Source organism: Salvia hispanica, chromosome 3 (assembly GCF_029641045.1).
Source record: "Salvia hispanica isolate PSC_SH4W2 chromosome 3, Shi_PSC_v1, whole genome shotgun sequence".
NCBI lineage: Eukaryota > Viridiplantae > Streptophyta > Magnoliopsida > Lamiales > Lamiaceae > Salvia > Salvia hispanica.
In genome coordinates this window covers 7,210,599-7,223,388 of record NC_142694.1, presented here as the reverse complement: position 1 = coordinate 7,223,388, position 12,790 = coordinate 7,210,599, and the positions used below count along the sequence as shown (strand labels likewise).

General features: G+C 39.6%; 1 protein-coding gene and 2 pseudogenes across 2 annotated transcripts; 1 reads left to right on the top strand and 2 right to left on the bottom strand.

Annotated features, from left to right (window-relative positions):
- Positions 1 to 605: 605 nt before the first annotated feature.
- LOC125209134 (LEAF RUST 10 DISEASE-RESISTANCE LOCUS RECEPTOR-LIKE PROTEIN KINASE-like 2.1) lies at positions 606 to 8,874 on the bottom strand (annotated as a pseudogene). The gene is made up of 6 exons (XR_016136781.1): positions 8,139 to 8,874; positions 7,787 to 7,816; positions 7,510 to 7,626; positions 7,162 to 7,209; positions 6,791 to 6,892; positions 606 to 1,716 (listed from the first exon to the last, which is right to left on the bottom strand). The product of XR_016136781.1 is annotated as an LEAF RUST 10 DISEASE-RESISTANCE LOCUS RECEPTOR-LIKE PROTEIN KINASE-like 2.1 (transcript).
- On the top strand, positions 2,013 to 3,697 carry LOC148930041 (uncharacterized; annotated as a pseudogene).
- A 729-nt stretch (positions 8,875 to 9,603) lies between the features above and the next one.
- Positions 9,604 to 12,684, bottom strand: LOC125213732 (uncharacterized). Its single transcript, XM_048114437.2, has 6 exons — positions 11,859 to 12,684; positions 11,715 to 11,747; positions 11,489 to 11,605; positions 11,317 to 11,400; positions 11,176 to 11,235; positions 9,604 to 10,881 (listed from the first exon to the last, which is right to left on the bottom strand). Exons 1-6 carry the CDS (start codon positions 12,565 to 12,567, stop codon positions 9,728 to 9,730), a joined length of 2,157 nt encoding a protein of 718 aa, XP_047970394.1. The 5' UTR covers positions 12,568 to 12,684; the 3' UTR covers positions 9,604 to 9,727.
- Positions 12,685 to 12,790: the final 106 nt, after the last annotated feature.

The window sequence follows — 12,790 nt, the reverse complement described above, 5'->3', positions numbered from 1 at the left end:
ATCGGTAAGTTTTACGATGCTACTCGCAACTGAAAATGCTGCCATTTTTAGTTAGTTTAATAAGCTCACGAGTTCTCTTTTTCCTCGTAGAGTCACTTAAAGTCCTGCTCGTATGTGGTTCTGATTTTTAGAAACATTTGGTGTTTCTGGATTCTGGATCCACGAGCAGGTAAAAGTCTAATTGGTACTAGTATTTGTTGTAGCCATTTAACAAAACAATTCTCTTAATCGTATGAATTAGTTGGTTGCTAAAGTTTCATTGATCACTCTCATATTAATCTTTTCCTAGGGCAAGAGCATTTGCAGGAACTTTGGATTGGTTTGTATGTAGAGAGGGGTCAAGATTTTGGATGAATACAAAGTACTCCATTCTCAGATGCGGTATATATTTGATGCTGCATTTGTTGATCTCGTTCTGCTCCGGAAATGAACTCTGTATCTTTGTTGTCTCCTTGAACATCAACTCTTTTTTTCTCAGAATAATATATCACAGTTGTTGACGAAGTAGTGATTAATAAAAGCACTACCTTCTTATGCTGGAAAAGAAATGATTTTATTGATTACATCTGATTATTAATGAATCAAAAACATAACCATCAGTACTGCGTAGATGTACATGTAGAAGAGGAGATGGATGGAGAACGGAAGACTTGGTAGAAGAGGTTCATGCAATAGTAATCTCAAAGGTGCTGGCATTGCTATGACGGAGCAATGATACAGAATCAGATGCATCCGTAGCCCAACTCGCTTCTTCATTTCCAGCAATTTGGATTGATTGTGATGATGGAACCTCTGGAATCTGCAGGCGCTCCACATCGCCTTCTAACATTTGCAACACTTGACTCATTGATGGACGATCATCTGGATTCATTTGTATGCACCATAACGCAACTATTGTTATCTTCCGAACATTATCATCCTCATCATTACCATTGTTTTCCTCTGCCTTTTCAATTCCTATCCCCGTGCTTTGGTTAATATGGTCATATATCCAATTTGGGAAATACTTTGTAGAATCATGTTTGTGTCCCTTTAACTCCCTGTTTAAGCCTACCATTTCCATCAACAACATCCCAAAACTATACACATCAGCTTTATAAGAGACTGCACCAATGCTTCTGTTGATTAATTCTGGAGCAACATACCCTATAGTTCCTCTTGTAGTAGTCATTGTCACCGTATCCTTATCCAGCGAGCATAACTTTGCTAGCCCAAAATCAGATATTTTAGGAATGAAGTTATCGTCGAGGAGTATGTTATGTGGTTTGATGTCAAAATGAAGAATCTGGATGTCGCAACCTCGATGCAAATATTCAATTCCTCGAGCTATTCCAACTGCAATATCAAACTTCTTATTCCAATTTAAGGAATTCATTCTTTCTCGATTAAATAAATACTTTTCAAGAGAACCATTAGTCATGTAATCAAAGATGAGAGCACGCTTGGAGCCTTGTGCACAATATCCAACAAGGTGCACCACATGGACATGATGTATCCTTCCAATAGTTGTTATTTCACTCATAAAATCATGCCAATTTTCTCCAGATTTTCCCAACATTTTGACTGCTACATGATGCCCACTTCGAAGTTTTCCTTTATAAACACAACCATAGCCTCCTTCACCTAGTTTTTCACGAAAACCTCTTGTTATCGCCTTTATGTCCGAGTATGAATATCTGATCGGTGAGAGTTTGTTGTCACTTTGGAGGAAGGATTCTATATTGTTATTGTTAGAAGATATTCCACAAAATCAGGAATTGATATGGGAGAATATTTTGTAGTAATTAGCATAATCTAGGTTTACCATGTATAGAAAAATTCTAGTCTATATATTCTTGTAACCTCTACATTGTCAATATATTGAATAAGATTAATCTCTTCTACCGATTTATACATGGCCTCAGAGCAGTAACGATCCGGGCTCAGAAAATTTTCATCATAGCCCTAAAATACCTTTCCCGACCTTTCTTTTATCCCAACGAACCATAAATTAAACCCTACAGCCAGCCAGAATGTCAGATACAGAAGAAGATGCGAAACCAGAGCAGATAACCAGTTTGAGAAACAGCAAGAGTGTCACAATCGCATTCAAATTGAATGGGAAGAACTACCCCCTGTGGTCAAGATTGATCAAGGTGAAAATCGGAGGCCGAGGAGCCTATTCGTACATCCGGAACGAGCCCCCAGAACCCGGAAGTAAGGGATTCGACGAGTGGGAGGAGAATGACTTGGTGGTTTTCTCATGGATCGTCGACAACATCGAGAATGATATCGTCGCCGACTTTTCCCACCACCAAACAGCCAAAGCATTGTGGGATAACCTCGCTGTAACGTTTGAGAACAGAGCCGACAAATACCACATCTACGACCTGGAAGAAAAGGCGATAAACATCAGACAAGGAAACCTCGATTTAGAGACGTATTACCGAAGGATCCACGGGCTGTGGATCAGTATTGATAGAAGCCAGAAACAGCCAATAAACTGCTGCGACAAAGGGATTGACCAGTTCCGAACACACTCAAACGAGAAGCGTTTAATCAAGTTTCTGACCGGGCTGAATCAAGAGTATGACTTGATTCGGAGGGAGATCTTGAAGGAGGAGCCGACCCCATCAGTAGAGGCAGCGTATGGACGGGTGAAGACGGAGGCGGCTCGATGTAGAATCATGCCACCGGCGTCGCCTCCACCCACCGGAGAAGCCTACGGTGGAAACACCGATTCATCACTTTGGGAAATCGGCCAGGGGCTCGCCGCATAGACTCAGCGACCTCCTCACCGTAACGGACCGCCACCGCCACGCTCCACTGCCAACCACCGGCCGGGAAACAGGCCCGATACATCAAAATTGTGGTGTTCCCATTGTGGAAAACAGAAACACACTTGGGAAACCTGCTTCAAACGGCTTGGATACCCGGAATGGTGGGAGGAAAGACAGAAGGCAAGGGCGTCGCAGCCCCAAGCAAAAATGGCGATCGGGGTGAACGGAGATGGAGGGCCTCGGCGAATTGAAGCCGGGAATCATGGGGAATCAACCGGAACTGGAGCCGGGACGCATCAGGAAGCCTCACCGGCCGGCGGAGGAGTGAGAGGCGCCGGGAACTTTGCGGAAAACGTTGGCGGCGCAGGTAAAGGGTTTGGTTTTTATCCAAACCCTAAATTGAAGTTTGGGAATTATAGTTTCTCACCCCAGAATTTTGATAATTATCGAAAAAGACCCCATTCTTTTAAGTTTGACCCCCCTGACTTGCAAAAAATTAAAAATGCACCCCTGCCTTCTCGAAAATTGCATTATTGCCCCAATTTTGAGTCAGAAAATAGGTTTACACCCCTACGAGATTTTTCCGCTGCATTTCATGTATCTGATATTACTGAAAAGAATTCCAAGGGCTGGATATTTGACTGTGGGGCTACTGATACCATGACTCCTGATAGAGATGATTTTCTTGACTTTAGTGATGTTCCAAGATCATATATTAAAACTGCAGGCGGGGATTTGATTAGTGTTATGGGAGCTGGCACCATTGAAATCTCACCTACTCTCCGTCTTAAAAATTGCCTTTACGTTCCTACTCTATCTCAGAGGCTGATGTCTATTAGTCATGTGACTAAGGAATTAAATTGTACACTCCTGATGCACCCCGACTTTTGTATCTTGCAGGATATTCGGACGAGGAGGATTCTTGGGCGTGGCACTGAGAAGCAGGGACTCTACTACGTGGACGAGATAGCTCAACATGGCAGTCAATGCTGGCTCACGGATCCACGAAGCAGGAAACTTGGCTATGGCACAGAAGACTAGGACACCCCTCCCCTGGTTATTTTAAATTACTTTATCCGAACATTTCGATTCCTTCTGATTTTTCTTGCGAAACTTGTGTTTTGGCAAAAAGCCACAGACAGTCATTTAAACCTACAAACACTCGTATGAAATTCATGTTTTCTTTAGTGCATTCTGATGTGTGGGGCCCTGCACCGGTTATTGGGGGGAATGGCTTTCGATATTTTGTGTTTTTTATTGATGATTGCACTAGAGTGACTTGGATTTATTTTTTAAAACACAAATCTGAAGTTTTTGACAAATTCACCACCTTCTTTAAGATGATACAAACACAATTTCATACCACTATCAAAACCCTTAGGTCCGATAATGGGAGGGAATTTGTTAACAACCCCATGAACCAATTTTGTAAAGAAAACGGTGTGATCCATCAAACCTCTTGTGCCTACACACCCGAACAAAATGGGGCAGCTGAACGGAAAAATAGGACTATTTTAGAAATGACCCGGGCTCTTATGATCGAATCCAAAGTTCCCAAATTTTTCTGGCCAGAAGCCATTGCCACATCAGTTTACCTCCTCAACCGCCTACCAACCAAAGTCCTCCACATGAAAACTCCCCTCGATACACTATCCAAACAAGCCAAAATTCCAGCACATATGAACCTATCTCCCAAGGTATTCGGCTGTACTGTGTACATCCATATCCCAAAACATGAGAGAACCAAATTGTCACCATGTGCAACGAAGTGTGTGTTCGTAGGGTATGGGGTAAACCAGAAGGGATACAGGTGCTTTGACCCTCAAACCAAAAAAATCACCACGACCATGAATTGTAATTTCTTGGAAACCGAGTTCTTTTACCATACCCACCTTAGTAGTCAGGGGGAGAGTGTTCCAGATAGTTCTGTGGACTACCTAAGTTGGGTTGTGCCATTTCCAACTTCTCAAATTGAGGATCCACCCGAGTCAGTTGTCACTGCCGCCGAGCAGGTCTCTCCACAAAGGCCATCTCATCCGCCCCCATGTGATCCTCCTCCGACGATATCCGAGGTAATCTCTGATGCGACACTTGAAAGTACAATTATCCCTGACACTATTGACACAGAACCCCGAGAAGAAGATAACACTATTGATGGAGACACCGGGAGGTACAAACTTCCCTATCGGAGTACAAGGGGGATTCCGCCTAAAAGATACTCCCCCGAGAAGATTGGGAGGAAAAGCCGATATGGAGTGGCAAATTTTGTGCAAGGAAATCTCACCAAAATGGCACGAGCTTTTGAGGCTGCACTATATGAAGAAGAAGAAATCCCGCAATCAGCCGAAGAAGCTATGAAACATAAGAAATGGAGGGAAGCTATGCTGACTGAGATGAAGGCACTGATGAAGAACAATACATGGGTGAAAAGGAAACTACCTGATGGAGTAAAGACAGTTGGGTGTAGATGGGTGTTCACGATAAAAAGAAGGCCAGACGGGACGATTGAGAGATATAAAGCACGACTTGTGGCAAAGGGATACACTCAGACTTATGGGATAGATTATGATGAAACCTTCTCACCAGTAGCCAAATCAACACAGTAAGAGTGTTATTCTCGATCGCGGCAAATAAAGATTGGCCACTTCATCAGTTCGATGTGACGAATGCATTTCTACATGGGGAACTACCAAAACCTGTGTTTATGGAACCTCCACCTGGGTTCGCCGAGGAGTTTCAAGAAGGAGAAGTTTGTCAACTCAAGAAGACATTATACGGGTTAAAACAATCTCCGAGGGCATGGTTTGGAAGGTTCACAGAGGTTATGAAGAAGTATGGGTACGAACAGAGTAATTCAGATCACATTCTGTTCCTCAAGAAGAAGGGAGGCAAGATTACGTGTCTGATTATTTATGTAGATGACATGATCATTACGGGAGATGATGAAGAAGAAATGGCGGAGCTCAGAAAGAATTTGTTCCAGGAATTCGAGATGAAGGATCTGGGTTATCTCAAGTATTTCTTGGGAATTGAGGTACTAAGATCGAAAAAGGGGATCTTCATAAGTCAGAGGAAGTATATACTTGATCTATTGGCAGAAATTGAGATGCTGGATTGCAAGCCAGCAGATACACCTATGGTGCAAAATTATGGACTGCAAATTAAGGAAAATGGGGAACCGACCGAACAGGGGGAGATACCAGAGACTGGTTGGGAAGCTGATATATCTTTCCCACACAAGACCAGATATTGCATACGCAGTTGGAGTAGTGAGCCAGTTTATGCATGGACCACAAGAAGAGCACTGGGAGGCAGTACTGAGAATCGTCCGATACTTGAAGGGAACGACCGAGCATGGACTCGTGTTTAAGAAACACGGACACATGGAGATACATGGCTTTACTGATGCTAATTGGGCAGGAAACCCAAACGACAGGAAGTCAACTGCGGGGTACTTTGCCTTTGTTGGAGGAAATCTTGTAACATGGAGAAGTAAGAAGCAGAAGGTAGTAGCACTCTCGAGTGCAGAGGCAGAGTTTAGAGGAATTAAGAGTGGATTGACTGAGATATTATGGTTACGGAGGTTGATGATAGAGTTGAACCTTCGCTCTACTTTACCTTGTAGATTATTCTGTGACAACAAGGCAGCCATTAGTATCTCTGAAAACCCTGTGCAACACGACAGAACCAAACATGTGGAAGTGGATCGATATTTCATAAAGGAGAATTTGGAATCTAAGGTGGTGGAAATGCCCTATGTCAAGTCCGAAGATTAGCTAGCAGATATCTTGACAAAGGCAGTTAACTCGAAATCGTTTCATGAAGTACTTGGCAAGCTAAGTATCGGCAACCCCGTTACATAGCTTGAGGGGGAGTGTTAGAAGATATTCCACAAAATCAGGAATTGATATGGGAGAATATTTTGTAGTAATTAGCATAATCTAGGTTTACCATGTATAGAAAAATTCTAGTCTATATATTCTTGTAACCTCTACATTGTCAATATATTGAATAAGATTAATCTCTTCTACCGATTTATACATATTCAGACAAATGTCTTCTTCGGAATTTGTATATCAGAAACCATACAATCAAAGGAAAAATGATAACCTTTGGCAACAAGATGATGATCTCTGTCATAAGAAAAAACCCATCATCAATGCATATTATGCTTCCACAATATTTGCAAAAGTAAAAATTAAAAAATCATCATTAATACACTCTCTCTGTCTCAGCCTAGATACTCCCTCCATTCTCAAACGGCTTAGTGAAATATGAAATCTATTTATCAAATTAGTAAAGTAAATAAACTGAAGTAATAGATATTTCAATATTAAAATAAGATATTTAATAATACTAGTAAATTAGTAGGTAGTGAGTAATGCACAAATTAAAAGCGCACCGATGATGAATACTGTTTCAGTGAGCACCGGGTTATATAGGTCGGGCCCTGCAATTATACCAGAAGATGGTAAGGTATATATATAGTACTCTGGGTGTTCGGTGCAAGATTGTATTTAAGATTAAATTTGTAGTGTTTTTGGTTCATGAGATCAATCCTAGATGTATAATCATGGGATAATTAGTCATAGCTAACCCCAATGACTAAAATAATCTCACAACTCAATCCTAGATTGTATGTTGATATTATTTTATCTAGGAAACCGAACATCACACATATGTATATAGGAGTAAAAACACACAGTACTATGATGATACACTAACAAAACAATGAATGCAAGATTCTTACATTTACGGGAATATATTATTTCGGACAATAGAAGTCGAATTTGATATAAGAGTAGTGATACAGCAACGAATCCACAGATGGTGAATACTGGAGGGCTTACCGCTCCACACAACAAACCTGCAATTTATGTTCTTCTCAAAATAAGAATTTGTACAGGCAAATTGCTCAGTCTTCTTTCTTGATTGATATTAATCATAATTAAAATTGATAAAGAAAACGAAAATGAAAAGGGAATATCTTGTGAAGCACATATATATATACAGGATGAAGAGATTACCTAGAATGACCACAAGAAATAGGAGATACCCTGCATATATATACATATAAGACAGCAGAAGTAGTGATCAGCACCATTTTCTAGCAATACCAAAAATATAGAAATGATACATATATATGTGTAGACTTTTGATAAAAAATAAAATAAAAATTTGATTTCAAATCTCCACTGGTTAGGGTGACCAATCGTCTAGACTACACCATGTAACAGCTATTTAAAAATGACCTAGGATATTTCAAAATCCTAATTTCTTAAAAATGACCTTAGATGTTCTTTAATTTATAATAACCTATTGCATATTCATATGGAGTATAACATAATAACACCAAGTGCATCAATTCTTCTTGCTTACCCCAACTTATTAATAGTAAGAATTCGGGATTTCGGCAGTAGGGGCAGATGTAAAGTTGGAATCCATACAAGAGGGCCTCATGGATTTGTGAAAGCGAAACGTTGTCGAAATCCTTGAAATCCGAGGATGTCATCACTATGAGGTCTACTCCACAGGCGTACGGCAAATCTGAGACTTTCATGTGGCCGACCTTGATATATCTGAAATTGGATGAATTAGAGACACAAAGAGTAGTTATATCAGTAAAAAGGGCTGAATTTCTCAAGGGATTTGGGCAGCTTATAAAGTTTATAGGGAAGGTTACTATATCCTTATATGGATAGGAAGAGCTAGAGTTATTCGGGATTTGGTAAGGAAGACGATTAGGATTATCAAGGGAGCCGAAATGATAGGCATATAAGGAATATGTTGGAAACGAGCAGATGTCATCGTTCTTTATGGACGCATCAACCAGCCTTATGATGTAGTCATCATAGTAACCATTGTTGGCGTAGTTGATTTCCTTGACATAGAATTTGTGAGAATGAAGGGAGATAGATGTCAAATTATTTTCGCATGATAATTCGTATCTTCGATCACCACACCTTTTGGGGTCGCCCTTGAGGCGTAAAGGGTAGCTGATATTTGGAATGATGCCACAGGAAGAAGGAGTGCATTCAGCATCACAAGATTCAAACAAACTATGGAGTGACAGAATCATCAAAGTGATGAGGTAGATGAGATTTTGATGACTCATGTCATGAACTTAATCAATGGATGATTAAAAGTACCAGACAACAACTTTAGTTTAGCTATATGGAGTACATAACACACCACATGCCAAGTCAGACTTGTAAGGTCTACGCTAATTTAAAAATTTACTTGAGGGCATTTTATTGGCTTAAACTATTGGTTTTGATTCCAATTGGCGGTCCAAACAACATTTTAACAATAAAAATTATGTTTGGTCGTGAATTGACTTATTTAAACAACACTTTTACCAGATCATAGATCTGAAATTTTAGAGTCCCACCCTCTTTTGCTATCACATAAATTGGCATGTACTATTAAATGGATATGATAACGACCATTTAACATGCAAATATATAGCTCCAAACTTCTCTTAGTTGACTTTTATTTGAGATCTCATTTAGGATATCGAAAATGATCATATTTTAAACACTGATTCATAATAATAGAAGAAATTTTAATTTGTTAATTTGTTACACGTTTCAACCATACAATACTTACCATAGCTGTCATTATCACTAGCTTGGGATCTGATTATCTTGCTTTAATAGCTCTTGTGACTAAAAGTCCAACAGGGATCTGATTATTTCGCTTGCTTATGCATATTTCACAATATTATACGTACTGTAATTCATTTAATTAGTTAATCATTTTATGAGATTGATAATGCTATATGGAGTGCATTTATTGTATGGAGCCAGAGTTATATATGATGAAATCTGCTCTTTAATTTGCATTGGTTAGAAGCAAATGATTTATTATCACATATTACTAAGGAATCAAAAACAAAACTATGAGTACAGTACAGATACATGTAGAAGAAGAGATGGATGGATAACAGGAGATTGGGAAGAAGAGGTTCATGCAATAGAAATCTCAAAATTGTTGGCATTGTTATGATGGATCAAAGATACAGAATCAGTTTCATCTGTAGGCCAGCTCTCTTCCTCATATCCAGCAATTTGGGTTGATTGTGATGATGGAACCTCTGGAATCTGCAGGCGCTCCACATCACCTTCTAACATTTGCAACACTTGATTCATTGATGGACGATCATTTGGATTCATTTGTATGCACCATAACGCAACTATTGTCATCTTCCGAACATTATCATCCTCATCATTACTATTGTTTTCCTCCGCCTTTTCAATATTAATCTCCCTACCTTGCTTAATGTGGTCATATATCCAATATGGGAAATACTTTGTAGAATCATCTTTGTTTTCCCTCAACACTCTGTTTAAGCCCAACATTTCAATCAGCAACATCCCAAAACTATACACATCCACCTTGGAAGAGACTCCGCCAATACCTCGGTTGATAAGTTCTGGAGCAACATATCCTATAGTTCCTCTAGCGGCTGTTAACGTAACTACCTTCTTCTCTATGGAGTATAACTTGGCTAGCCCGAAATCAGATATTTTGGGGATGAAGTTCTGGTCGAGGAGTATGTTGTGAGGCTTGATGTCAAAATGAAGAATTTGGATATCACACCCTCGATGCAAATATTCAATTCCTTGAGCTATTCCAACGGCAATATCAAACTTTGTATTCCAATTTAAGTAATTCATTCTTTCTCGATTGAAGAGGTACTTTTCCAGAGAACCGCTGGGCATGAAATCAAAGATGAGTGCATGCTTGGAGCCTTCTGCACAATAGCCAACTAGTTGCACCACATTGACATGATGTACCCTTCCAATAGTTGTTATTTCATTTATAAAGTCTTGACCGTTCCCTCCTGATTTTCCCAGCATTTTGACTGCCACATGATGCCCACTTCGAAGTTTTCCTTTATAAACACTACCATAGCCTCCTTCACCTAGTTTTTCTTGAAAACCTCTTGTCATTCTCTTTATGTGTGAATATGAATATCTGATTGGTGAGAGTTTGTTATCACCCTGGAGGAAGGATTCTATAATGTTGTATTCGGACAAGCGCCTTCTTCGGAATTTGTATATCAAAAGCCACAACATGAAAGGGAAAATGATACCCCTTGATAGCAAGACGATCAAGTCTGTCATGTCATGAAATGAAATCATTAAATGCATACTATGCTTCCTCAATATTTGCACAAGCAAGAGGGGTAACACACACAAAAGTTGAATCAACTGCATACTATTATGTGTTCACTTTAAAATTTTAAGGTGTCTTCTATTATTCCATGTCTCATTTTATTTTTGTTGTTAAATGGATACCTCAACTTATTTTCTTCATATTTTATTGTAATTAATATATAGAAGGATGACCTTATTTCAAATTGGGCACATAAAGAGTGATGAAGGATAGAGAGGAGAAACTAAGAGCGCACCGATGGCGACAGCTACTTTAGCGAGCACTGGGTTCAATGGCGCGACATATGGGACTCTAACTGCAAGCACACCGAGTAGATGGTAAACAACAATATATTATATGCGTGAGTAAAAATACAAAATGCAAGGGTTGATGTTACGAGGATATATTAGACGAAATGCGAATCCATATATTCTACGGAATGTTGATCCATTGAGCACCGGGTTACTTATATGCTCGGGCCCTGCACACCGAGTAGATGATGGTAAGCAAACAAGAATATACTTACAGTACAAAAATAAAGACAACTGCGAAAATCAAAGGATTCTTACCGGTGTATATTATATATCTCAACAGCAATAGAATGTGAAGTACGAGTAGTGATACAGCGGCGAATCCACATATGGTAAATACAGGAGGGCTTACTGCTGCACACAACATACCTGCACCTGCAATTTATATTCTTCCCAAAATAAGTTGATTCAAATCAGAATTACTAAAGAACATAAAAATGAGGAGGAAATATGTTGTGAAGCATATCTAAAAGGAAGAGCTTACATGCTAGAAAGACCACAAGAATTGGGACAAGCCCTGCAGATATACATACAACACATGAGTAGAGAGTAGTAGTGATGAACACCATTTTCTAAAATATGGGAATGGTATATATGTGACTGAAAGAGTGCATCCTTTCATGCTTACGCCGAAGTAAAGAGACTTTAGATGTTCCACACCAGGGGCAGATGGTGAGTTCATATCCATACAAGAGGGACTCATGGATTTCTGAAAGCGAAACGTTGTTCAAATCCTTAAATTTATACGAGGATGTCATCACTATGAGATCTACTCCACAGGTGTATGGCAACTCTGAGACCTTCATGCGGCCGACTTTGACATAAGCATATCTGTGATGGGATGAGTTGGAGACACAATGAGTTGTGATATCTGTGAAAAGGGATGAATTGGTCAAGGGATTTGGGCAGCTTATTAAGTTTATAGGTAAGGAGTTATCATTTTCCAGGTAGGGAATAGGATTAGCACGATCATGGATGAAACTATAGGCATATATAGAAAAGGTGGGAAACGAGCAGATGTCGTCTTTGTTAATGGAAGCATCAACCACCCGGATGGTGGGCTCATCTCTGTAGCCAGTGTAGTTGATTGCTTTGACATAGTATTTGTGAGAATTAAGGGAGATGGAGGTTACATTATTTTCACATGCTAATTCATGTCTTCGGTCACCACACTTTTTGGGGTCGCTCTTGAGGCGGAAAGGGGATCTGATGCTGGGAAAGATGCCACAGGAAGAAGGAGTGCATTTGGCATCACAAGATTCAAACAAACTATGGAGTGAGAGAAATAGAATCAGCAAGAGAGATGAAGTGATGAGGTTTTCATCACTGGATATCATGGCTACTGGAACTAATCAATCTATGATTAACAAAACAAGGCAACAACTGATTTTGCAGCATCACCAACACCAGCATACATAGTCCACGAAAGACCAGTGTTGAGTGGTTTATTATGAGCCCACGACAACAAATCATTTTTTTGTTCTTGTACTCACCACATGTCGTATACTGATTAGTCCATCTTTGAAATAAAATTAAGTTTTGAATAGTATTAATTCTTAT

Excerpts from the sequence above, each read along its gene's own strand:
- LOC125213732 (XM_048114437.2), bottom strand. The coding sequence starts at position 12,567 with ATGATATCCAGTGATGAAAACCTCATCACTTCATCTCTCTTGCTGATT. Across the intron at positions 11,748-11,858 it reads TAAAGTCTCTTTACTTCGGC|GGCTTGTCCCAATTCTTGTG; the intron begins GTAAGCATGAAA and ends GTATATCTGCAG. Across the intron at positions 11,236-11,316 it reads ATTTCGTCTAATATATCCTC|TTAGAGTCCCATATGTCGCG; the intron begins GTAACATCAACC and ends GTGTGCTTGCAG.